The sequence below is a fragment of the Anser brachyrhynchus genome, assembly GCF_964034855.1.
Source record: "Anser brachyrhynchus genome assembly, chromosome: 5".
Taxonomy (NCBI): Eukaryota; Metazoa; Chordata; class Aves; order Anseriformes; family Anatidae; genus Anser; species Anser brachyrhynchus.
The window spans coordinates 34,835,830-34,863,273 of record NC_137699.1 but is presented as its reverse complement, the minus strand read 5'-3'; the positions used below and the strand labels follow the sequence as shown (position 1 = coordinate 34,863,273).

The window sequence follows — 27,444 nt, the reverse complement described above, 5'->3', positions numbered from 1 at the left end:
GAAAAAGGAGCCAAACCCTCTCCACTTGCATCAAGGAGCAACTCACCATTTCCATGGCATGTATAGCCACGTAAACCTTGCTGGTGTTGTATTTTCACTCTTAATTTTCTATTCTGCATCCCCCCTTTATGCTTCTCCCTGCTTCTCACTGAGCTTTTTTTCACCTGGATGGTGAAGCTTTTAGAAAAAAAACAAAGGAAAAAAAACCCACCCTAAAGCCTAAAAAAAAAAAAAAAGGAAAAAGATAACAGAGACCAAGATGGTTTAGCACTATTCACCTGCACACCTTGCCACATGGGATTGTTCCTGAAATGATGCTGGTTTTTGGAGTGCCCAGCATGGGAAAGAGCCAAGGAGGGACTCAAAAGTTCCCCACGCCCCACTTTGCAATATTCGTGCAGGATTCATTTTCCTTTGCTTGGGAAAATAGCGTGTGCTGCTCTGCTGGGACCAGCAGACTTTACGTCAAAGCCTTTGCAGCACCAAGCCCTATCAGCCTCGCTCGGGATGTAAGAAGGCAAGCAATGCCTCCAGCTGCAGGTACCAACGTCCCCAGAGCCACCCCGCAGGGGCAGCAGGCACTTCTGAAATGTTTGTAATGTTTTAATTACCAGAAGTGGTGACAGGGACTGGGGGCTGAGCCTCAGGCAAACTGCTGCAAATCAAAGTTGGTTTGGTGTTTTGGGAGCCCAAAACAGCATCTTAACCTAATCAAGCGCTATTGTTTTGCATGCCTATACTGACATGGAAACAAATTACGTTTCTTCCCCCCCGCAAAGGTTTTTCTTTTCCCAGCAGCTGGTGCTGGGCTCTGTGAGTCCAGCAGAAACCTGACACAGAGTTTGATTCCTGACAAACACGGATTGCCAACAGCTGAAACCTCAGCGCTGTAAAACCACCGAGCTCCGAGGCAGAGCCGAAAACCCCACGGCTGCAGGGAGGCTGCCGAAGCCGAGCAGGGGGCTTGCTCCTCACTGTGGGCAAGCCCACTTGGTGGCCCCAGTGCCTGTCCCCACTGTCACCATCGCTGTCTCCTTCCCCACCGCCCCGCAGCCAAAATCCACCCTGCGGGACGCCGGGCTGCAGATGCCTGGCAGGATGCGCTCCCTGCAGCTCCCTGCAGCTCCCTGCTCCCTCCCTGCTTGTCCCCTCTTCCCTCTTCAGCACTCTGGGCGGAATCGCTTCGCAGCACATACAAACCGGGATGTGCGAGAAAAATGCCGTATCTCTATATGAAAGTAATCATTTCGGGCATTTCAGAGGCGTTCCCATTGAACTGTCTGGCTGTGAATTTCAGGGTGCCAGCGGAGAAGGGGACAGAGGAGTTGAGGCAGCACAGCACACCCGAAACGTGGCCATGCACCCCGCGTCCTGGCCCAACCTCACCTCTGCTATCCAGGTGCCACTGGGGACGCGGTGAAATTCGGGACCCGGTGCCAGCCGGGCCAGAATCACCCAAACCCGCCCGGTGACGGAAGCCAGCCACAAAAACCCAAAGTGTCCTTGGCAGTCCCGAGTGGGGACACAAAGAGTGGAAAGAGCTCCACGGGGGGGGCCGGGGATATGCAGCATCACCCACTCCCAAAACCCAGGTTTTTGTTTTCTTTTTGTTCTGGGGGGGAGGAGAGGGTTGATGGTTAGGTGATTATAGCAACCCCCCATGTTAAATCTCACCTCCTGTGGATCCCCAAATCCCTCCTCCCCTCACATCTCCCCAACCCCACTGCCCCCCCGGGGGCTGGAGGGGGGGGGGGGGGGGGGGGGGGGGTCTCCACGCTCCCTCCTCGCCCCCCGGCCACGCAGCTCCCCAAAACCCCGTCTGTGTGCGCCCCATCGGGGCGGCTCCGCCCGTTCCCCAACCCCCCCCCCAATGCTCGGCAGCGGCCTCCCCGGGGGAGGGAAGAGGCTCGGCCCCCTCGGAGGCGGCCATAAAGCGGCGCCGAGCCCCGACCCCGCTGCAGAGCAGCTGCAGCCATGAGAGCGATGATGGGGGGCCCCGACGGGGCGGCCGCGGGGTCGCTGCTGCTGCTGCTGGTGGTCCTGCTCGGTGCCCTCCTGCTGCTGGCCGGGACCCGCCGCCGGGCAGCTCGGGGGGCTGCGGGGAGCAGGAGCCCACCAGGACCCTTCGCGTGGCCACTGGTGGGCAACGTCCTGCAGCTTGGCCGCTTGCCCCACTTGGCCTTCGCCCGCCTGGCACGCCGCTACGGGGCCGTCTTCCAGCTGCGGCTGGGCGGGCGGCGGGTGGTGGTGCTCAACGGCGAGGCGGCCATCCGGCGGGCGCTGGTGGGGATGGGGGCTCACTTCGCCGGCCGGCCTGACTTCCCTTCCTTCGGGCTGGTGTCGGGAGGGCGCAGCGTGGCCTTCGGGGCGTGCTCGCCCCAGTGGAGGGCACGCCGGCGGCTGGCCCACGCGGCCCTCCGCGCCCGCTCGACAGCAGCTGAGGTGGAGCGGCACGTGGCGGCTGAGGCGGGGGACCTGGTGCAGCTCTTCCTGAGGCGCAGCCAGGGTGGAGCCTACTTCCAGCCCTGTCCGCTCTTAGTGGTGGCCAACGCCAATGTCCTCTGCGCCCTCTGCTTCGGCCGCCGCTATGGCCATGCTGATGACGAATTTGCCGCGTTGCTGGGCCGCAACGACCGCTTTGGGCAGACAGTGGGGGCGGGCAGCCTGGTGGATGTGCTGCCCTGGCTCCTGCGCTTCCCCAACCCCGTTCGCCGTGTCTACCGCGACTTCCAGGCCCTCAACCAGGAGCTGCATGGCTTCGTGCGGGCCAAGGTGGCACAGCACCGCCAGACGTTCGACCCGCGGGCCATGCGTGACGTGAGCGATGTCATGATCGCCACCGTGGAGCGCAGCAGCGTGTCCCCCCATGGGCTGGGGCCTGAGGACGTGGACGGTGCCATGACTGACATCTTTGGCGCGGGGCAGGACACCACGTCCACTGCGCTCTCGTGGGTCCTCCTGCTGCTGCTGAAGCACCCGCAGCTCCAGCAGGACCTTCAGGCCGAGCTGGACCGGGTGGTGGGACGTGCCCGGCTGCCCACAGCTGAGGACCGGCCCCACCTGCCCTTCCTGGAGGCCTTCATCTACGAGACACTGCGCTACAGCAGCTTTGTGCCCATCACCATCCCGCACGCCACCACAGCTGATGTGGAGCTGGAGGGCTACCATATCCCCAAGGACACCGTGGTCTTCGTCAACCAATGGTCAGTCAACCACGACTGTGGCAAGTGGCCTGAGCCCCAGCGCTTCGACCCCGCGCGATTCCTGGACGAGCAGCAGCACCTAGACCGCGACCGGGCCGGCAGCGTGATGATCTTCTCGACCGGCCAGCGGCGCTGCATCGGCGACCAGCTCTCCAAGCTCCAGCTCTTCCTCTTCACCGCCATCCTCCTCCACCAGTGCTCCTTCCACGCCAACCCGGCAGAGAATCTCACCATGGACTGCATCCATGGGCTGGCACTGAAGCCACGGCCCTTCACCGTCACCGTGCGGCCGAGGCTCCCTGTGCTCATCCAGCCCTGAGCACTGCACCCGCCTGGCTTGGGGACAGGGATGGGCAGCGCCAGGGTGGCAGGGGACATCCTGCCCTGCACGCCAGTGGCTCTTGCCGCTGCAGAGGGTCAACAGCAGCGAGTCACCACATCAATAAATGCCTTCAACATGGGCTCTGTCTCTGCTCATTTTCTTTGTGGGGGTGGCTGGAAGCACCGCTTGTACCCAAGCCCCTGTCCGGCATCCCCCTGAGCTATCCAACCCTAAAACAGGTCAAAACTGCAGGGACTGCCTCCCTCCCAGTTGCCCCAGGGTACAGCAAGAAGTGATTTGCTCTGCCTATGGCAGGAGTGGGACATTTGGAGTAGATGCACTTCATAACTCAGAAAAAGCCAGATGGGAGCTAAGGGAGGCAGGGGTGGGTCTTGTCTCCAGGGCTTGAGAAGAGTTAAAGGACCAGTCACCTGGACAGAACTTGTCCTGGTGCATGGCTCCATCAGTTGGACCTCAAGAGCACATCCTGCCCCGATTTGGGTGTGCAAAGAGGTTGTGACAGGTTTCGGGGTGGGGGGGGGGGGGCTATCTCACCCCTCATCCTGAATTCCACTAGTGGTTTGAAGCATATGAACCAGTCCAACCTAAGCTAGCAGAGCTGGGTTTATAGTAGGGATGTGTATGACCCTCAAAAGGGAGGGTAGAAACTCCACACAAGCCAACACCATGCTTATCTCAGTTCCACCAGACTGTGGCCAAACCAGGAACCTTCAGAGGGTAGGACAACTCATCTCCTAATGACAATAATTTACCAATAGGGAATTCATCCTCCTTCAGAGACTTTAGCAAAGATGTGATTTTAATTATCTGGGGGGTAATTAATTAATTTTCCACTTGCCAAAATTGCAGCAAGACGGAGATGGGGAGGGTCCTCCTGCCCAGATGATTGAAGCTGTGTCCAGCCCAGGTTTGAACATCTCCAAGGATGGAGACTCTACAACCCCTCTGCGCAGCCCGTGCTGGCACTTGCAGTCCCCATGAAAATGCTATTCCCAAAACCACGTTGGGATTTCCCATAAAACCCAAGAGCCAGTTGTTGTGGTCCCAGCTGCCTTTCACCTCTAATTCATTTCCATTTGGGATACTGACACAGCAGCTTCCTGCACTACAGCGTATTTTAATACATCCTTGCCAGCTTGTCACGTATTCCTCAAGGTGCAGATGCCCCACACAAATAATCTCACCCTCCACAAGAGCACACGTAAGATTTGGAGCTCCTCCAACGCGTAACACAGAAATTAAGTCCTGGCCATGCCCTGCTGCTCATCAGCTGATGGGGGCTGGAGGGGTTCCCAGTGCTGCCGCCATGAGATACTAATTTTGGTGAACACAAAACGAGACGGTGGCCAGCAGCAGCTTCATAACACCAAGTTTTAAAAGCAAGATCAGGTTTTCTCTTGTGTTGATACATTTGTGAAAACATCTTTTGAGATGTTGTAAGATTAAAAAACCCACAATGGTTATCTCAGCATCACTTGTTGCCAGTTTTACCACAGGTGGTCATCTTCAGCTTTTATGGTCCAGATGAGGACCCTCTGCCCAGGAGCAGCATCTTCTGGAGATGCTGGCTCCTGCACCTCCTTTAGCAATACTCAGCCTTCCCTCCTGGGACTACAGGCTGAACATTTATTCATTTTATGGAAAAATTAAAAGAGATGAATGAACATGGGAACAGCCCCAGGGCTCAGCCCTCCTCTATGGCATCTCAGAGCATGAGAGCACTTCCAAGTCTGTCTCTTCCTACCACAGGTGCCACAACGGTCAGCCGAACCAACCTGCCTGCTATAACCTAGTGGGGACCAGCGTGAAGTGAAGGCATCAGTTCGTGTCACAGCCATGAGATAAGGTTTGCAACCTTATGGCTCTGCATAAACCCATCGGCATGTTGGCCGTGTCTTGCTTCCCCTTCTTGGCCCCGACACAAAGAAGGTGAGGACGTTGCTACTCATTGGAAATCCTAAAGCTGTAAGATGGAGAAGGTGGGGAGGTGCTGGTAATATTGCTATTTTTTTTCCTTGTCCCTACGTCATTCCCTATGTCTGTAGCCAACCCAGAGCCCAACACAGGAACATGGCTCTTACATCCCCATCCCCTCAATCATTAAAACTGAACATCCCTGTACTCTTTACCCAACAATGGCTGAGGAGGAGGAAAATGCTCCTGGCTGAAGCCAACAGTATCATTTCTCACCTCCACGTTTTCACAGAGCCCATTGACGCAGCAAAGGCAGAGCTACGTCAAGCCTTTGTCCTAGCTCCAGTCCCTACCCTATCCCTAAATCATTTAAAATTGGAGCTCTTCAAACCCAAATTGTGGAGATCGAGGTGTCCAGGTTTGACACGGCACAGAAATCCTCCCGGACCGCTGGCTCGCGGCAGCGCCGTGCGAAGCGTGCGGCTGGAGCTCTTCTTGCCGTGGGGGGAGGAATCTGCTTACGACACTTACTCAAAGGATTTTGCAATGCTTTGACCACCTCATTTCTCAAGCTTAGGGAGAGATTTTGCCAGGAAATATTATTTTTTTTAATGGGAGCAGGATGCTGGGAAATGCATTGTATATTTAGAGTCCCCTGCGTCCAAATCCATTCCCGCTCCCCATCCGAGATTACAGCCGTCTTTGCACGCAGGCAGGTGCTGCACAGCTTCCACTGGAGCTCTTGAGCCACTGAAATGCTGGAATATGATCTCTATTATTTAGCAAAAGACACACAAGAGACCCCATTGCAGAACTAAGCCTTTTACTAAGAAGAAATGCAATCAGTGCATTATTAATCTTTCCTTCAAAACAATTCACTGCAGGTATGTAAGCAACCCAGAGCCTCTTCTGCTTTTCATAAACAATTTGATTATTAAAACCTTATCCAAAAGGCCTTTAACTTCTTCATCAGTCAAGCTGACATCAGCCCAGTAAATAAGAAGCTGACCTTTGTTATGGGATCCATTTATAATGGCAGGGACTCTCCACAGACGGAGAACAATCCTGTGTTATCTTCTCTTCCTTTGTGGTCTTGAGCCCTTCTCGCATTTTTATTTGGGAAAAGTAAAAATTTTCTTGGAAAAGCAAAAAATAAATACATTAAGAGAACTGAATCTCTAGCTATTGACGCTGTTGAGATCACGCCTGCATGCTTAACTCAGACTGCAACACATCTGCATGTGCAAAGCCTGAAATGATATCTCATAAGCATCACAGGTCTATACCACGCAGTAATTGTGTTCAGACCTCCTCCTCCTCCACCTCAATTTTAACCTCAATTTCCCTTCACAGTGAAAACACTCCCCTACAGCTTATTCATTATAATGCCCAGGAGACTCTGGAATGAGCTTATGCTAAATGACTTGGAGTAAAATAGTGACAGCTTATTTATATCAACCCAGTGGTTTGCCATGTGGCACTAAGAATTGCTGTAAAAACAAGACGGCAAGCCTACTGCAGTCCTCCCACTTTGGTTTCTCTCTCAAACCAAGCAGGATCTCAGCAGGTCAGGTTTTGCCAGGGTATTTCCAAGGAACTACGGATGTCACTGAACCAAAGAAATCTGGATTTAGCAGAAATCTCAAAGCCAGGATGGGGGTTAGAAAGACCATCCCATTCCTACTAGGAAGCAATGCTGACATTTCTACTCCAGTACTGAGTCAGAAGATTCCCAGCACATTGGAGAGGTGGTCACAGCTCTGGTATGCTCTTTTCATTGTAAACCAGCTTCAAAACTGAACTCTTCTACTTTTAAATCCCTTTCTGAACAGGCTACCCTGCCCCAAGCCAAGGCCAATGCTGACCTCCTCTCTCTGATGTTTAAGTTGCTTAAAAACATTTTCCCAACTGCATCCTCCTGCCCATGTCCATCCACTCCCTTGATCACTAAAGTAACATCCAAGTAGCGCAAACTGTTACTTAAAAAGTCATTCAGAAACTTCTGCTGGTCCAGGAGTCAAAGAGATTTATGGTGACCAACAGGGTACCTACAAGTCCTTCCTTGACCTGGTGTCCGCAGTACCACACCTTCCTTGGGGCTAAGCCAAAGACTTGCCTGTGGCACAGGTCTCATCCTGCCCAGCCCTGTTCTCTGCTTCTGGGGGGTTTCTTCTCTCCAAAGCAGCAGATGTTGGCAGATTGCCCTCTGTTTATCAGCTCCAGATCATTTTCTTAGGCAAGCCAAAGTTCTCTGTAAGGTGGCCTAGCACACCAGAGAAAATGCCACAACTTCACCTTGAGGAGGAAATAAAAGGGAAGAGATTACAGAGAAGTTGCGCACTGAGTACAGCCCCGATTCCGCACCTCGGAGAGACAAAGCTGTCTACGTGGTGCTTGCTGGTTCTCAGAAGGGCATCTTCTGGGAAGGACTTCTTCCATGCTTGTGATTGCGGGCAGCTCCTTCCCCAAGGGATGGGCTGTGGCTAATGTGCAGGTAATTTAACACAACCAAAACCACTGTTACGTATTCCCCCAGACAACCTAAACTTTGTTTCCCACCATACTTACTCCTTTCCACAACCACCATATCTTAACTCCTCAACTAAGCACATCTTAAGGACTGCTGAAGCACAAGTTGGTGTTGTTATTTACTCCATTCCGCAAAGTAAATTGGAGCACAACGAGGCAAAAATTGTCAGGCGGTCTGAAACACCCAAAACGAACGCTAAGCACATCTTGCAAGCCCCTTGTTTATATCTCCTGTCTGGAGAAGACAGAAGATGGCCTTTCGGGTCATGAAGGCTGAGCACAGAATCCTTACACCCTGTCACAACCAATAATGTACGTTTATTTAAGAACAACTTCACTTGGAGTACATCATTTACCACAATGTGTGGTTGTATTACTTTGGTGCATTTTTAAAAACGTAAGCAGTAGTCATTGTATGTATGTACAAAATGTGCTACAGGTGTAACCCACATTATTTTATATATATATATATCTATAAACAGCAATATATAAACAATAATGTTGCATGTTACTCTCCCATAATTTCCTGCTGTATTTGGCGCACCCACCATGCATACAGATACCATGATGTTCTATAGAAGACTTCCTCATGGGTGTTGGGTTTCTTCACCTCTGTAAGTAACAACATAAAAAGCAAGACAGCAACACAGGTAACTTTACATGGGATCGTTTCCTCCTGATTTATAAATACTTTATTTCCAACAGAGCAGCACAGTGAGGATAAATTAGTTAAACAGCTTCGGTTATTCTTTAGTATTGTAATTGAACCACAGGTAGGTATATTTTGAAGGTAAGACAAGACTAGCTCCAAGAAACGTGCCCTGTGTTAAGTCTAGAATAACATCTAGAGTGTCTCTACCCAATTTGCACTAGGCAAACCTGATTGGTGGTCCCAGAATGTATTCAGTGCAGGCATCTTCAAGAAATTCACATTGTGCTCTGGGATTAGTCTGCGAAGTATGTGCAAAATTGAAAAAGCGGCGATTTCTGTGTTGTCTGAAAGCTACTGAAGTGCCTTCCCCTTGCGAACAGGAGAACAGCTTCCCTCACTGCCATCCTCGCCAATATACGACATAGCAAGAGTCTAACAGAAGACTGCAAATTCTATTGCTGAAAGAATTTTAAAAACCCCAAGCATTGCTGAGTGGGAAGCGTTTTAGTTACACGACCTTGTCTTATCCCCACATCAACCACGTTATGCTACTAGAATTAAATTACGTTAATTAGTCACATTCTTCTCGTTCATAACAAGCCAGGAAAAGGGAAAACCAAAAAGAAAAAGGTTCATTTGACTATGTCATAACTTCCTGCAGATCAGACTGAAAACAGCAAAAGGCAGCTTTTATCTGCACTTGAAAGGATCTGCAAGCTCTGTCGTTGTCTTTCATCATGGCCTTGGATGCATAAATTAGGTTCCAGCTGATGCAGCAGACTAAAAAAACATAAAACGGTACACGCTAAACTCCACCGCAGCTATTTAGGCAGGAGTCAAGCCTCCAGAGGAAATCTTTCCTGTATGAAAACCAGAACAACAGACCTCTAAACTTCAGAACCCCCAAGAAAGGGACAAGACCACACACAAAAGATAGATGGAAGCAAAATGCCAGAGCCTGTTTTTTAAGCCAAAACTTTTCAGGCCAAAAGCAGGCAATCAAATGCATGGAAAGCTTAAACAGAATGTCCAAAATAGAAGAATAAATGAGATCTGAAAGGTTGTACTCATGTAAAATCATCCAAAAATTAACACCAACTGAGAAGAATTAACATAATTTAATTACCACCTTTTCCTCTGAGGAAGCAGGTTATTTTTACTCAAAGACAGAAAAGGTTCTGGTCACAGCCCAATAAGCCCTACTCAATTACACCAAATATTTTCTCTCCCCGAGAAGAAAATTATTTCAGCTTCTATCAGTAGGAAAAACAAGCCTTTGGTATTAGTTTCTGAACGTGCTTTGTTTTGACTGTAACCCAAAGCCCTGTTTTTACAGCACTCTTTCTTGCAGGCCTTTAACAGAGGCTGCTTGGCTGAAGGTGTGCTTCCACCCAGTAAGGCACCCTGAAAACTAACTAATACCTCTCCTCATCCATGCCCTTTTTAAAGCCAAGGGGACTAATGTCATCACCTACATAAATGGGATCCATCCACATCAACCACTCAAATCTCACCCAGCGCAGGATCCTAAGCATGAAAAGAAAAAACAAATCAGCATTTCTTCCCCAAGCCTACAATTGCTTGTTGTTTGGAAACAGATATTAAAAATAAATAAATATATATATATATTTTTAAAAAGGGAGGATTTAAATCTTTGGAAACAAAGTGAAAGCTATCTCCAGAAAATACATAATTTAAAAGATGCCGCCAACAGTTAAACTCATCAAAATATAAGCAGGTGAAGGCTTGAAAGTGTTTGCAAATAAGGAAAGCTATGGACTTTTGGCATTGTAAGTATTTCCTTTTCACACTCTTCCTACTACATAAACCAAAACCATTTACTTTTAGAAGGCAGCAATGTTTAAGCAACATGCCAATTAATAAACATGTCTGATTAACATCACTCCAGAACTTGCTGGCAGGGAAAGGCAATACGAGCACACCTAATGGCATGGCTGTTTTCAGAGCTGTTGTTATTTCTCCCCAGCAAAAAAACCTACATGAAAGAAGCAAGTTGCTGATCAGCATCTTTCAGACATCACTGCTGAGTATTGCCCAGCTTGGTTTAAGCAACCAAAATGAAAACAGCTTACAAGCTCACGCAAATATTTAAGACTGGGTGTTTAGAAGGGAAAAAAATAAGGTCGTACACTGGGAAATACTCAAAACGAGACAGATTCCCATAAAATAAAAAAGGCAGCCTGATCATGCCACTGAAGAACTGAAAAGAAGAATGTACATTAATGAAAAGAACATACGTTAAGCAAAGCAAAGTCCTGTAATTAAGGCTCAAGTAGCCACCCATTGCAAGGGGAGCTCTGCACAAAGATACAGGGCTCAAATTTGGCCTGTTAGAGTTCAGTTCTCCATTTATAAGTATCAGTTCATACAGCTCCAAGCAAATAAAGCTAATTGCACCCTTGCCTGGATCTTTTAAGATGAGCTCATCCTCAAAATTTTAGAGAGTTAAATTTGGACCAAAATCGAAATAGCTAAGAAGCGTAAAGTCTATAAACTTGAGAAGTTTGTGAGCTCGTGTCTACTATGCGTTTCCCTCTCAACATTATCTTCACAAAATAAAAGAACCATCTGTTCAATACACATGTGCAAGGGACTAAAAAGGTGATGAAGAAGTGTTTTACTCACACTTTTTTTACTCTGCACTTCACAAACATTGTACAACACGACAGTGTGTAACAAACATTAAAAAAAAAAACCAGAAGTGTCCAGTTAGCTGCCAGCTGAAATTTAAAGGGACAAAGAAAGCCCTTCTAAATTCTTTGGGCAGTTTTTGAAATTGGTTTTGCTTCAGCATTTTTGTCAGCATACAGCACAGTTTACCTTCTCAGTTTGGTACTCAGCAACTGTCAGAGACAACGTCAGCTGTCAGCTTCAGTTTCTCAGTGCCAGTGCAACAGTCAACAAGAACTGGTGGAGGTACGTGACAGCAAAGTGTCATCTCTGCCACAGAATATTCCTGTTCCGATAACGAGTGTTTCATCGTTAAATAACTGCTTTTAAATAGCAGTGAAGTTGTTACATCTAAACAACAGCAGCATAGTTTAGAGGGACACACAAAGTTTTCACTCTCATGTGAGTGATGTCACTGGGAGAAAGTCCGGCAGTTTAAAATCTTGTTACTCACTCCTCTGATGAAAGCAATGCACGTGTTAAAAGTAAGCTCTTCTTGTGAAGGACATCATCTTGGTCCCTTGGCATTTACTCACTGGAATGAGCAGTGCTGATTTCTTCTCAACAGAAATCCAGTAAAGGTAGTTTAAGCATAGTTGGAAAGGACCAACAGGAATGTGTTTTGGACACGGTCAGTTTTTTCAAAGCAAGGACAAAAGGACTGACAATTCACTTATTTTAAGTCCTTTTTTTTTGTAGTGGCCTTTTCTTAAGTCGTAGCATCAGTACCCACTTGAACCAACAGGCTGCAGAAAGTGAGAACACCCCACAGCCTCCAGTGCATCAAGCTGATAAAAATCAGTGCTACGCTGCCCACTGAGCACAAGGGCTCTCGAATTTATACACACAGCACAGTGATACAAAGACGTAACCAGTTATTTAAACTGATTAAATTAAAACATTTTACAAAGCAAATGAGAAAATAGTTAATGAGAAAAAAAAAATCTGCTGAAGACTTCCCCAGGAATTGGTAGAGAGAGTTTATCAGCAAGCAGACCTGAAATTCAGGTATCTCACACACACACACATATATATATACACGTGTGTGTGTATATATACTCACACATGTATATATCTATTTTTAGGAATTTGACTTTTTTTTTTAGGAATTTTAAAATCAAACATACGCAGTGCTGTAAGTAGGAAAATCATACAAAATTTTCTCATTAAATCCCACCAAGATCTTTTCCTGGAAACGCTGATGAGACTGCTGAGTGTTTATTCCTGTAAACTCCTGTGGCTTATCCATGAAGTGCAATCAAACTTGTCAGGATCGTGAAACCCCTTTAACTTGAAATTTATTGTCTGTGCAGTATCAAGCGGCACAACCTCTTCTGTTCTTATTCTTCCCAGATTGACCGCATCTCCTCAAGTTCTCTCTCACTTTCTGCATCCTGGAAATGCAGCAAAAGAAGGGTTGATACACAGGCTAATTGATACAGTTAAAAAAGAAAACCTCCCTTTTCTTCTCCAACCCCACACCAGGTTTTAAGTATTAATCCTACACTAGCCTCACATTTTTCCTCCTAATGCTTTTCTTTTCATATTTCTCTCTTATTAAAGTTTTCCAAGTCTCAGAGTTTCTCTTATGTTTCCTTTTGAGAGAAGAGAACTGGAAGCCAGAACAGCAGAAATGAGGCCTTTGCTCCCTCACTGACTTTCCTGCTCTGGACCAATGCCTTTGTTTTTCCTTCTCAGTGTAATGGAAGTTATTTGATTGCCTCTTTGGGATGAAAAGAGCTAACATTTGCAAAGACTCGACCAGCCAAAGCCACTTCCTTACTAGACTCCCACTTTTACTTTCAGATCAGAAAAGACAGTTAACGATTCCTGACTTTTCTGCCCACGGATCTTGGCTGGTCAATCCTGAAAATCGCAGTGCTTTTCTGGTTAAATTCTTATGTCTCCAATACATAAAAAGAGAAAAAAAACGCCCTAACAGATGTACCATTCTAACTCTGTCTAGAGAGATTTTCAGGCAGCAAATGGTGAGGAAGCTCCTCGTCTGGCAGAGCTAGGATATTTCCTTCTGCAAGAAGGGGATTTTTCTGTTTGATGCCCTGGTTTCCCCAGATCCATACAGAAGCCAAGTGGCTTATGCAGTACTGGATGGTGCCCTGCAGGTGGTAGCACAGGCAAGTCAGCATTGCTGGATGGTGGGCCAAGACTTCTTGCACTTGAGTTTGAAACTCAGCAGAATACTTTTGCTACAGCAACCCAAAGAATAACGATGACCTTAAAAACAGAGTGCCTTGAAAATCCTGGCAATCTGTATAATTCTGCTTTACATCCAGAATGATTATTTCATCAGACAAAGGCCGAAGGTGTAAGATCTGGGAGACCTTGTTCACTTCGCTGCATTTTTCGTGACAATGCAAAGGACATCAGATTGATATTAAAAGCTGCTGTGCCTTTATTCAATTTCTAACTGGCAGTAATTTGATGGCACCTTCTATACAGCTTCTGCTTAACAGAAAAAGTGCAAAAGAAAAGAAAAGTGGAAAAGAGCTCCCAGATGGGAGACACTGCCACATAGCAGTTTCAAAAACAGTACGGGTCTGCTCTCAGAACTCTGTAAAATTAAGTGACACAATATCCTAGATATTAAAAAAAAAAAAAAAAAGTGCTGGGCAGCACACACAAACTCCTGAATGACTCTGCACAACGAGATCCAGTTTGGAAGAGCTTAGGAGCTAACTTGGCACCAAGAGTTCCATCTAGGCTGCTCCCAAAGCCACAGAGGTAAGTAGAAACAATACAGAGCTCCAGAGCCAGGACAACCACTCGGCTTAAGTGCCCCCATCTGAACCGAGCTGGCTAGGAGTGACAGTGCCCAAACCAATAAGCCTTCCCCAGCCCTGGTGCACTGAGAAGTGTACTGCAGTTGCTCTGCGGTTTTGCAGATATTCCAGCTGACAAGCTGCAGTTACACAGACCTGCTAAATACGTGCAGGGCATTCAAATGCGTCTGCAGCCTAATCCTGGAAGTAGCAGAGTATTTGTATGGTGTTGTGCTGGAATTCTAAGTTCCTATTGGACACACTCTCAGCTTCTTAATATTTTTCATTATGTTGCTGAATTGCTTTAGGCATTCTCATAGCAGGTCCCAACGAAAGAAAGGAATCTACGCCAAGGAGCAAACTACTATAAGGCCTGTGCTTGCAAGCTAGAACATCTTTTATAAAACAATTTTATCTCTGCAAACAGAAGCAGCTCACCATCAATGTGTGATTATTGATTTTTCCCCCCCAAAACAAATACCTTAAATTCTGGCTATAAGTCCCGTTTTTTGTTAAGCAGACTCCTAACACCCATGAATACAATGTAGCAAACTCTTTTAAGCATGCAAGAAAATTAACCATTTTCTAAGAGCAGACAGGAAGCATGTGGAGGAGAAATTTTAGCTTTCATTTAAAGTAACAGATAGGAACTACTAAACAACTGGGGTATAAAAATGTTTACAACCTTCGGTTCTTTAAATCTAATTCAGAGATAGTCTAAAATATTCTGATAAGATCTTAAACTTAAAATCGTGAAATCTTAAACTGAAATAATTCAGTTAACCTTTAGTATTTAACACATTAATGTAATTGCATCTTATATGATGTTGAATGACCTAGTGAAGACAAGCAAAATCAGATTTCCAGAGAAACCCTCAACCTTAAATTACATGACTGGGATTTTCAAAAATTTCCCAATGGTTACTTTTGCCACATAACAAATATGTAGAGGATTTTACATAATCTCATTTGATTTGATGGGTCAAACGCATACAACGTAAGATTAATTTTGGTTTCTTTCCTTTCTTGGAAAATAATCCTATCCCAGTGTCAGTAAGAAAAACAGCAGAGACTGCTACCTCTTTTGTATTAACTGGCAGTTCTGAAGCAAGATTTGTCCAGAGAAGAGCTGCAGAATTGTTCCCCAGGTCCTTGTAACACTGTGAAGAAAAAATGACAATGTGAGAAGAGATAAACAGGAAAAACAAAACAAAACAGAAAAACAAGCAGCTGTAAGTAACAGCAATTCTGCAACCTGGCAACAGATAAAAAGGACTGTTTCTCTGTCTTAAGCATTTGCACTGTCTAGTTTCAGGCTTCCAACATTTCCTGCAGTGTCCTTCATTCACAAAGGATTATAATCACCATCAGGTTATGGAATACTAGATTTTCTTTTTTGTTGTTTTGGACAAGGAGATTTTTTGTTAGAAGATTTTAAGGTGATTTTCACGATTTTCCATGGTCTAATTTATTTCCACTTACACAACCACTATTACTCACACTGCTTTCATCATAAAACCTCTGTACTGACGGCATATCATTTTATGTAGCTTTGGTTCCCCAGGCCTTTGAAAATTAGGTCCAACTGCAAGCACTGTAACATATCATATTTGCAGGTCTCTGAGGTTTTACAGGAAGTGTGAACCATTCGTCAGCATGAACTCCTCTTCAACAGCACAGAAACAGTTATCTTTTTAAGCAACACGAAGGTTTTTGGTGCCTACAGAGTCATGTAGGCATTTGGGGACTACAAAATAAGCATGCTAAAAGGAAGTGGTTGCTAAAAAAAAAAATCAGTTAATCATTGTTGCAACTGCCACCAAAAAAAAACACAAATACATTCATTTAGGATCATGACAAGAGTTAAAATTCCTGCAGGGCTATTACTTCAGACTCTTAAATGTTACTGCAGAGTATGTGCATGTGTGTATTTTGGTGATTTTCCTGTATCATGGGATAGTTCTGAAAGAGAACTCTCTGTTCTACTGTGAGCGCTGTCAAATTTCTGCGTCTGGTGAATTTGAAACAGATGGAGTCATGGACATCCTTGAAGCCTTCACAAATCCTGTGTCTCTGTATATCAGTCAAAAATATCAGTAGATGACTATAAAACGCCTTTTTTTTTTTGAGGTGTGACTCATCAGAGCACTAGTTCCTTAAAAACAATTTGTATCAAACCGAACTTTTAAAATGTTACCACAAAGGATGTGATCCAAAATGACAGAGGCTGGGATTGGGAAAAACAAAACAAACAAAAAAATAGATACAAGTACTCCTATTAACTTCCAAGTCACTTTGTGTTCGCAGAGTGTTTCTGAAGTTCAGTCACATCACAACTGCCAAACGTGGTGAAATACTACCCCGATAAAAAAAATATTGGCCCATGTAGATTACAATTTAGCCACAGTGAAACCCAAATTTTTTACATCAACTCTGAAAATTTACTCAGGTTATGACTTGCAATAATTTGCTGCTGCTTTAACTTCACAGAAAATGAGTTCCAAGTATGGAGTAAAGAATGGAAAACAAGACATTTAGGGAAAGATATTGAATTTGCATGAACGCTGGCTCTATTTACAAGCAGAGACAGAAGCAATCAAGAGCACATTCATTATGGTATATAAGCAGTCAAAACAAAAGACTAGCTGATGTACAAATACATAGTTTAATTTACTTAATAGACTCTTCACTAAGTAGATGTAATGAGCTACAATGCATCATGGACAAAATCCAGCTGGTGTGAAGGCTACCACATCTTTTGCTGAGTTTTCCACCTCTCCTTCATTTCCCTTTAACGAGACACTTACTGTGAAATAAATTCTCCACCTCAATTCCAGTAATAATGTATTTCAGACCAAACAGACACTACGACTTGAGTGCTACTCTGATAAAGCTCACAATCTTTGGGACATTGCGAATTCAGTAATTTCACAGAGAATGACTACAGCTACTCTTTGCTATGCCCACTCTGGCTGATACTTCCAAAGCTATTTGGGTTTTAAACATAGGAACTAAGCAGCAGTTTTAAGATTTAAGAGTTCAAAATCAATTATTCCCTCAAGGTAAACTCAATGTAAACTTTTTGCTCAGTCAGATAATGACAGGACAAGGGGGAATGGTCTTAAACTAAAAGAGGGGAGATTTAGGTTAGAGGTTAGGAGAAAATTCTTCACTCAGAGGGTGGTGAGGCACTGGAACAGGCTTCCCAGAGAGGCTGTGGATGCCCCATCCCTGGAGGTGTTCAAGGCCAGGCTGGATGAGGCCCTGGGCAACCTGATCTAGTGGTTGGCATCCCTGCCCATGGCAGAGGGTTGGAGTTAGCTGATCTCTGAGGTCCCTCCCAGCCCTAGCCATTCTATGATTCTATGATAAACAAAAGATTTTAGGAGCTTCAGGCATTCATGGCTTATTTAATCATTACCTTAAGACTTGCACCTGTATTAGTAAAATAGAGACACTTTATATATAGTCACCTTTTCCCTCATGATCATCTTCCTGTATACACCATAGAAATCCAAGGTGGTGGTTGAACCTCCAAACTGTGGCTTACAGGTTACCATTGCTGCCTTAGAATAGGATTTTATAGAACAGAATTGCATCTATTGTATTTATAGTATAGTTTTATCTGTTAAGAGCCAAGCAGGATGCTACACCAGATGACTCAAAAGACAAAATCCTTCCTGAATTTCAATGCCTCTGCACTAGATAATTTAGCTTAAGAAATGTTATTAACTTCTAAAATCTTGTTTCTGCATGGAGTAATTTACATGTGTTTAGTACTTTCCATCCAAAAAGGTATATGTATTTCTTAACACAAATATTTCTTATCTTAGAACATATGACTTTACTAAATAAAGCAAAGAGTGACTGGTTACCTTGGCAATGTATACTCTTACTGCTTTGGAAAATCCTGGGCTCAGCTCCTCAACCTAGAAGAGCAGAGGGGAGGATGGAACAGACAGAGAAAAGCAGACATTAGGATATGTAAAGGACACAGGTAAAACCTGTATCAAGTTTTTTACATCTCTTAAAAAATAGATGAGTAAATCCTACTTTTCAAAATATATAAAATAGTGTAAGAACTTTGACAGGCTAGCCTGGCTGTGTTAGTAAATGTCCTTGTTCTCTCATAAAATGCCTGTGACTCAGCGAGCAACATCCATACACTTGCCTACTGTGAGTGCCAACGAAGAACGGTAAGGTTGCAAAGCCGAGCAGTCAGAAGCTAAGGGAAGCCCAGAAATAGCCTGACTACCTCCTCCTGCATGTGCACACACTCTTTTTCACCTCCTTGCCTGACCAGTCTCATCCACTTGGGCTTCTCCTGAATGTGCTGGTGCCAAACCTCAGGAATCTTCCCTCAATTTGCTGTTTCCTCCTTACTGGCTGCTAAATCCCAATTTCCTTATTACTAACTTCCTTCTGCTTTCTTCCCTCCAGCTCAGTGCCAGTCATCACTCTCCAAGCATCCTTGTTCCAGGATGTTCCTACAACAAATGCCTGGATTCACCCCGCATCCCATCTGCACTCAAATTTAAATGCACTCAGTCAAGGCAGCAGAGCCCAGGTACCAGAGGAAGCTCCGAGAGCACAAGACAGACAACGTTCCTCTTGTTAATTCTGTTGTCTGGTCTTAGACCTAATTCAGCTGGTGACTAACCCAGAGCTGCAAATTTCAGGATGATTTCCATTCCCCTGAATCATGCCAACTGTGGCTGAAAGCTGAAGTGGACTCTGCTGAGCATATGGGAAGTGAATTTGTTCAGGGTATAATTAGCTTCCAGAGCGACGGTTTGGTATCCTCTCTTCATATTTGACCAAAGCAAAACCTCAGAAAAATCCAAGTTCCCATTTCAAACCACAGTGCCACTCTAACTTAACAACAAAAACAACCAGCTATTTTTTTTCCTCTAATGAAAAAAAAAGCAAAACACTTTGCTTCAAACCTCTCTCTGAAATGATATGTTCATTTTAGCTGAAATTTGGCTGAAAAGTATACTGCCTAGGGCAGACACCTATCACAAACTTACCTCTCACATAATTACCTTTTGGCAAAATTACAATAAATTGATATAAGTATGATATTCCCTGACACTTCACAGAACTGCCGTGTTCTGTGTTATAAAAGTGGTAGGGCAATTTGTTTCTGTAACGCTTCATCACAGGTGCTTAAGAGTAGTTCTCACAGGCACAGCCAAAGACAGTCTGTTTAACTCACTCAGATCATGCAGACCCTTGCAATAAGAGCTATGAACTCTAAGATGTGACTCAGGCCATGTCTTAAATTAATTTTTCATAACAGGAGGACAAAAAAAAAAAAGACATCCAGAACTCCTTAGAGTTTCTTTCTAGAAATACATAAGCAACCTGTCTCTGAAAGCTTAAGAGTTGTCCTCAAATGCCTGGAGAACCTAATCTGAGAGTGTTTTAATAAAATATTGACAAAAACTAAAATGACAGAACATTGTGAATGTCTATGCAAGTGTTCCCAGGGAGAAGCTCAAACAGGTATTACATACCATGAAAAGAATACAGTACAAACATATTTAGTATCAAACTATGAATTCACTCATTTTTGCACATATTAAAAGGAAAAACAAAACCCTTGGAAAAAATTCTGAACACCCTGGATCTAGTTCTGAGGTCTTCAAAATCCCATTTTTCTGTGGGGCTATTCTATAATACAGGTTCAAAACTTTTCGCTTTCATCAGCTTTTCTCCCACAGGCTCCAGTCAGTGGAAATATATCACAGAGCACTTGGAGAGCGATGAGCTTAAGCAGAATACAAATACTCAAATTCCACGCTCATGGCTGCATGTCAGGTTAGTGACTCCCTTGCATATCACATTTCCATACCCTTAAGAAGTTCTGCAGTGCATCCTGTACAGTGGCTGTAGGAGGGGTTTCAAACAAAGCAGAGGCAGTCTTTTTTTCAAGCCATCCCAGATGGGAAACCTGCAGAGACAGTAAGATGAAACTATCAAACCCGGTGAAGACACAGCATGTGCAAAGATATACAAAGACAATGAATTATCCAGTTTCTTGTAGCTGGCTCATGCACATAGGAGACAGCCCATAATATTGGGTGTATCTGCAGATTCTCGTCAAGAATGCAAGTCCAGCTACAGAATTGAACCTAATTTTGCTTTCCTTTGTCCCTGCCTTACACTACTAGTCACCTGCAGTTTCATCCATCAGCTGCCACATGCATAACCTTCAATACAGGATTTGTCTCTACAACTGAATATCACAGCAGGGTAACAGTGTGGGTGGTCTAAAATCCCAAACCTCCTTCTTGCAGCCACACCAGATCCTGGCAGTTCTCACCTATGCACTGGAGCAAAGGCGCAGATGTAGCCCTCCTGTCTCCTAAATTAAATCTTGTACAAGAATATGTTCTCATCATACATAAAGATCATAGATCCCTTGAGAGAGGCCAGCTAAAGCCTTCCCACCAACACACATCCACATTTTGAGATGCAGGTAGCTATTATAATCATTTCTTGAAATCTTACTTTACTGCTCCTAGCTCCTCTAATATGAAACTCCCTGAGATTTTACTGGGGGAAAGATGCATACGATTCTAACTTCTGGTAAGACCATCTTTGTTTAACATCATGTAATTCTTGTAATAATTAGCAGAAGCGCTAACTCATAGCAGCATGGCTGACTAGGAAGTCCAGAACAGAATAAAGAACTAGGAGCTGCCACTGATTTAGCTTGCTGCTCCCCTGTAATTACCTAAGGCAATTATCTCAGCTACAATCTCTGCAATGTGACTTCATTTCTGACAGCAGCAAAGCACTTTCAAGTTGCCTAAACTGAAAAGTAGATAGTTACTGCAAACTCTTATTTCTTTTTATAGGCACTAAATGTGATTTATGGCATTTGATTCTAAGCTTTTCCTTGTCAAGAAATATAAAGCAGCCGGCACACTTCTTCTAATACCTCCAATACTTTCTGTAGCAGAGGAAACACATGCAAAGGATTATACAGATATACTGTGTGCAGAAGTTCTTGCCAGCCCTGAAATGTCCTTGATTACATCCACATGTGCTTAAAGGTTTGAAGGTAGTTTGTTTTTACTGAATAAAGCAAGGGAAACAGTAAGCTAGTTTGCAGCTAGTGCTGTTCCCAGTCCATTCGTTGCCATTTCACCTCCCATGCCACCTGCAGTGACTAAAAAGCAAAGATTGGAGCCCCAAACCCTTCAGAGCTCCGATTTTTAGTAGTTTGGAGAGAATACTTTTAGCAAAGTGCTTCCATTTGGAAAGAGCCCCAAAAAAAAACCACCAGGGAAAAAATGAAGAGCAGAATAGAGGCAGTAAATAAGTGAAACAGCAAAAAAACAGTAGCTTTCATTCCATTGCACAGAGGTACAAGCACTTTTAAAGCCTTTTTTGATTGCAGGACAGAAGTAGTACAACAGCAAGAGTAAATGACATTGCCAGTTTGAAACTGCATTCTTCATGCTTTTAAAAACTCCTTCATGTTTTTAAAGTCAGTGTGTCTTCCATACCACGAACCTTTCTCTGCCTCCTTCTGGCCTTTGATCGTGAGCACTGAGCAACACATTGCAAATGTGCTCAGCCAGTTCTTGTCCTGATCACCAACTCAGCCTTTCTGTACTATTTCTCTCTCACTACTGGGGGAGCGGAATTTATATAAACTCTCAAGAAAAACCTCTACCATTTAAAATCTAAGGCTTTAAGTAGTAACTCCAGTATGAAGGTATACATTTTAGGTTTAACAGGAGGTTGATGAGGGAGAAGGACTGCCTAAGACTTTACTATTACAGTTAAAAAAACAATTTGGATGGAAAGCTCAGAAAATCTGAATGAGACACTATGTCCTGGCAGACATTTCAATAGTGCTTTTATAAAAGCACTGAGGTGCTACACGTACAAGAACATGAACGTACAACACGTTCATTTTGTTACAAGAGGTTTCTGACAGTATTTGTCAGTGATGTGCTCTTCTTGGCACTGTTTCAGGATTGAAGTGAAGAATTTCCAGACCCCATGTAAGTGCAACTTTTAAACAATTTCTTCTAGAAACTAAGATATTTCCGTATTGGTACTTTCTGATACAATATCCAGTTCAGCAACTAAATAGAATGTGCTCACTGGTTATGGCTGGTGGTTTCAACCCACCTGTCTTTCACCGAAACAAGGAATTTAATTACAAGGAAGAAAGAACAGTAATAAATATTAATAAACTATTTCACCTGGTAACACCACCTGCCCAAAAGATAGTACGACTTTGGATCCTCTGGTTTCAGTGCAATCGCTTTATCGATGTGTTCCTATGGAAAATCATCACCAACACACATTATATTCTTGTTACAAGCAAATACCACAACCACAAGAGCAGATGAACTTATGTAGAAAGAGGAAAGGAATAAGTCCACAATTTCTCAGCAATTAGTGAAATTACAGCTACAAAGATATTCCGAATTTCCTTAAAACTGCTTCAGCTGAGCACAGAACATCAGCATTTTATCAGTCTCAGGAAAAAAAATAAAAATAATAATATCACAGAATCACAGAATCGTCTAGGTTGGAAGAGACCTCCAAGATCATCTAGTCCAACCTCTGCCCTAACACTAACAAGTCCTCCACTAAACCATATCACTAAGGGCTACATCTAAAAATAAATAAATAAAAAAAAATAATTTAAAAAAATAAAAAAACAACTACATGTTAAAAAAATGAAGCTGCCCTTCACTTTATTCTACCAGCTTTTCATAACTTTGACATAATCAAATTACTGGTCATGTGAATAATCGACAAGATAATAATTTTATGTGGCCAGTTCTGTAGCAACTGGTGCATCCTCTTACCCTGCAATATAATATTCCTGTTCTGGTTGAAAGGCAAATTAAGGAATCTGAGGCAGATCAATCGCCTGTGAAAAATAACTATTTTGCACTTACTTAGGGCACAAAGAGGCTCACAGGCAGTTAGTGAAGAAAAGTTGGTATCTTATTAACACATGGTAATTTCACGCTTGAAGTTCTCAGTCTCATTGTATACATGTATTTTAATTTGCAAAACTTTTATTCTTTTATTTTCTGCCATTATAGTGTGCACAATTGCAAAGCAAAATTAGTCACCCCCATCACGTGTCGCAGGAATCGCCTTCCTCAGCTCAAACCACCCACTGAAAGCATCCCTTTGGTACCTATCACTTCTCTAATAAAAGCTGGAGCCAGTCTTAACTTACCACTACAGAAGTAAGCATTGAACAATACTCACAGAAAAACCAGCACGTCCTTTCTACTCACCTTAAAAACATACCCAGTTTGAATGCGCTTCTGAATGCTCTCATGTTCCGCTAACTGCCCGCAAAGAATAGCATACCTGCACGGAGGAGACATTTGTGGCAAATCAGATTGTCAGTTTTAAATACACATTTACATTCTGCATGCATCTTCCCTCTGAAGATATAAGTGTGTTTAAGTTGCACATCATACTGGGGAAAGCAGGGCATACTTGCCCACATACACAGCAAGTATTTATTGCACAGAAATAGCTCAAAGGATGTCAATGAGTCAACAGCAGTGGCTTGACGTGACATAAAGTTTGCTGCACTGATTGCTGAAGTCTTCCTTCTACGTAAGACTAGAGCAGCACACTTCTACACCCTAAATTTCTCCCTTCAGCAATGAAATTGCGTCAAAACACAGAGTGCTGAAGAGCAAATCCTACAGCAGTGAGAGCCAGAACTGCTAAAAGCTCTAATTAACTAGAAGGATGCACAGCCATCTCCCACGCAGATCTACAGCACACTGGATGTCTACTTCAAGGGAAAATATTGTGAAAACCTACCTATATCCTGCAGCCCCACATGGCCACTGAACTTGGAAAACAAAATAATATGTTTTGAGTGCTGCAAACTCACACCAATTCAGTTTTGTCTAGTAGAAGACTGCAAAATTTAAGACTGAGAAGCACAGTACCCAGCTAAATTAGGTAATTCACGAGCAGTGAAAGCAAGGAAGCTTGGTTACCCATGGATTTACACCCTCCCATCTCACCTCCCCATGCTGCTCTTCTCTGAAATAGGCTTACTGGCTTAAAACCCCCTGGGTAAAACAGAGGGACAAACGAACAACACAGGTCTCATTCTTTAAAACCGTAAAGCAAAAAAGAAAACAGATGCAAGTACACCTCTCTTGAACTTTCTTTTACCACATCCACAGTTCTAACACATGCTTGTGTGACTGGATACTCTGTCTCATCTCATCATATGATGTCCCAAAGAGTCCCCGGTGATGGTTAACCACAGCAGATGTTCGTGCAGGAGTCTGTCAGAAGACTCGAATCCCCAAGCACACTTTCTCCAATGTCACGAAGAAAACCCACAAAACATTTCATACCTTATTACTCTTGCCAGAACTATTTTCAGTGTGTAAGTTACAATGCAAAGAAGTTTCGTCTCCTGAATGTTTATCTCATTCTTTTAAGATGTTAATTTTCTTTTGGAAAACTCTGGTTCGATTCTAAAATTCTTGTTTTTCACGACAACGGAAAAATGATCTTATTTGAGCAAATCCCTTTCACCCAACCAAAAAAGTTCACAGCTGCATTGCCATAATCTGACACTTGCAGACGATGAAATGTTTTTACGATCTTCTGGAGCTTGTCTCACAACAAACACAGCCTGCGTAAAGTATTCCTAACCAGAACACAACTAGGGTTTAGAAATACACGCCAATAAAAAGCTTATTTTTTTTTAGACCACAAGATAAATTATTCTCATACACTTAATCTTGCAGTCTATAGCTCTGTTGGATGCACACATATAGCTCCTCCAAACACATTATTTAGGTTCCTGAATATGTGGGTAGGCATTACATACAATTAGGTCAGGTTTAAGGTCCCACAACAAAACATTAAGTCCTAGAAACACCCTTTCTTTTTAAAATGGAAGCTACCCACATAATCTTCCTTTATTCCACTCCCTCCTTCTGCAGGGGAAGTCTAACACGTCTTCAGAGGAGCAATACATCCAATGGGCCATGAAGTGAGCCCAGCCTGATCCCTCCACCAGCCACCACATCAATGTCAAGAGGCGCCATATTCAGCTGTCAGGAGAAGGTAAATATTACATTTGTTAACAGCCTAGTGAAACATTCGTAAAATAAGCAGTAAATAACAGTCCTATCTTTTTGTCATTAAACAAACTAAAAAAACGCAGCAAGAGATTCCTCAACTGTTTTTTCACCAGTCCCAGAAAGAGAAGACCCTACTGAACCCAGCTTTGCATGAACTTTCCTTTCGTATCTGTGCTTCGAGGTCCAGGTCCTGGTGGTGCTTTTAACACGAGACTCTGCGGTACTGAGACTTCTGTGGTCTTCAGATCCCAGCTTCCCTTCCTCTCCCTGTCTGCAACCCAGTGTGGTTTTCTATTTTCCTTCTGCTTGTTTAGCTTGGTTTGTCCTTCAATATTGAAGCTATTTGTTTTAATTCCTTTTGTGAAATGCCTTGGGATGAATGTCACGAGAGGCACTACTCAGTTGCAGGAAGACTAACAGTAACAGGATAGATTAAAAATAATGAGTTTGGGAAGGGGATTTTCATCTTTTGTAAACATTTTGTAACTTCTGAAACACTGTTCACATTGATGTCTCAGCAGTTACCGAAACCTGACATTACGAGATTTGCTGGACAAATTATTAACCAAAACTACTCATGAAGCTGACACTGGTCAAACCACAAGTTCCCACAGAAAGCTCGGCTCAGGAAAGATTTCCCCGTTCATTAGAAAAGCAAACTCCATGCAACAGGAGAGCAGATACTACCAGATGAGAGACTGCTGCTCTTCCTGCCCAAATCCCCAAGTTCAGAACGCACAACTTTGTTGAAACTTCATTTTCAATGCTGCACTCTGGCTGACTCCCATTTACAAGCAGAGCTGTTGGCCTCTTCACACAAAATACACAGCTCTCCACAGCCCAGTACCTCCAGCTTTGTGGTCAGGGTAGCCTGCCAACCCAAATACATCTCTTATCTTTTTTAGCTGTTTCAAAGAGACACTAGCTAAGTCTGCTGGTGCTCCTTGCTGCCTAAGACAGTAAATTAAAAAGAAATGGTGAGGCAAGACGGAATAAAAGGAGAAAGGGAAAGAAGTGGTGAGAAGCAGCTCTTTTGCAGAAAGCTGATAAAAGTGAAATGTAGTTTGGTTTATATTGCCAAAGATGAGTAAATCTGTAAGTCGGACCGCTGACAATAGCATGAAGACATGAAAATCCTTTCATTTTATTGAAATCAAATTTTGCTTCGTATCTATTCAAGTAATTTTATGTTGCAATACCCAACAAATTAATGAGCTAGATCATATTCCTATTCAATCGACACTAGCTGGGAATTGAAAATATCAAGGCTTGCCTGTAAAACCGTTCAGTGCTATTCAAAGAGCATTGCTAGTAAATCAAGAGAGCTTTCATCACACACAGACATAGAGATAAAAATCCATAGTTGGAGCTCAACTTCCAGTTACTAGAGTCAGATTAAAGGCTAGGAAGAATAAAACATTTTTAAATCAAGTAAATAATTCAAAGAAGCATAGCTTTTAAAGTATACATCTTTATAAAGAATTTAGAAGTTTGCACAATATTTTATGAATATTAACAGTTTTTCACCTTCCTGTGCACTGAGTCTCTTCACTTGTAAGGGAAGGAGACAGATAATTAGCATGTAGGTATTCAGACTGCAGTGAAACACACCAGAAATTGAAGTGATCATTTATTTAGGAATTAGTACCTTGGGAGAGACAGCAGAAGTCCCAGTGACTTAACCTGAAATTAATGACCATCTGGTCATAAAGAGCTTGGAACAAAGGGGTCAAGCTTAGGCTTTCCTGAACTCAAAACACGAGGAGACAAGATCAGAGCTAAAAATCAGGAAGGCATAAGTACTCCTCCAGGCTTGTCCAGAGAACATGGCGAGCAGGTTGAGGTGTAGATTCACATGGAACCAGTGACACCGCATTAATTCCCCATTCTGATTTACTCAGAGCACCATGCTCCGACTGGAAGTGGAATTGCACAACCAGAAGATGCCCCTTTATTAAAGCCCAAACCATGCATATGGCAGAGTTTCTGTATCCTATACATACAACCTAGTTTCTCCACCAGCTTTGCAGCATCTGCGAGCCCCAAGTCAAAGTTTGGCTTTGCTCTACCAGCAGCAGAAGTCAATGGGCTGTGTGCCGAATTGCATAATAAATGTTGGTTTACTTTGTATAAAGCCATGTCACTGCTGTGCTCACTGTGTCATACGTCTGTGCCGTACGTCTTCCTAGACAGGGGTAAGAATTCATCGAGT

General features: G+C 43.8%; 2 protein-coding genes across 3 annotated transcripts in view; one reads left to right on the top strand and one right to left on the bottom strand.

Moving 5' to 3' along the window:
• The first annotated feature begins 1,779 nt into the window (after positions 1 to 1,779).
• On the top strand, positions 1,780 to 10,568 carry LOC308195997 (cytochrome P450 1B1-like). Its single transcript, XM_080594350.1, has one exon. It carries the CDS (start codon positions 1,975 to 1,977, stop codon positions 3,520 to 3,522), a length of 1,548 nt encoding a protein of 515 aa, XP_080450476.1. The 5' UTR covers positions 1,780 to 1,974; the 3' UTR covers positions 3,523 to 10,568.
• The window catches only part of RMDN3 (regulator of microtubule dynamics 3), a 44,538-nt gene continuing 25,383 nt past the window's right edge, over positions 8,290 to 27,444 (bottom strand). For both annotated transcript variants that reach the window (XM_080594351.1, XM_080594352.1), the window contains exons 7-12: positions 23,400 to 23,475; positions 22,341 to 22,418; positions 19,970 to 20,068; positions 17,988 to 18,041; positions 15,192 to 15,272; positions 8,290 to 12,726 (exon numbers count right to left, since the gene is read on the bottom strand). In XM_080594351.1, the coding sequence (XP_080450477.1) occupies positions 12,673 to 12,726; positions 15,192 to 15,272; positions 17,988 to 18,041; positions 19,970 to 20,068; positions 22,341 to 22,418; positions 23,400 to 23,475 (442 nt within the window). In that variant the 3' untranslated portion in view covers positions 8,290 to 12,672. The remainder of the gene's footprint in view (positions 12,727 to 15,191; positions 15,273 to 17,987; positions 18,042 to 19,969; positions 20,069 to 22,340; positions 22,419 to 23,399; positions 23,476 to 27,444) is intronic.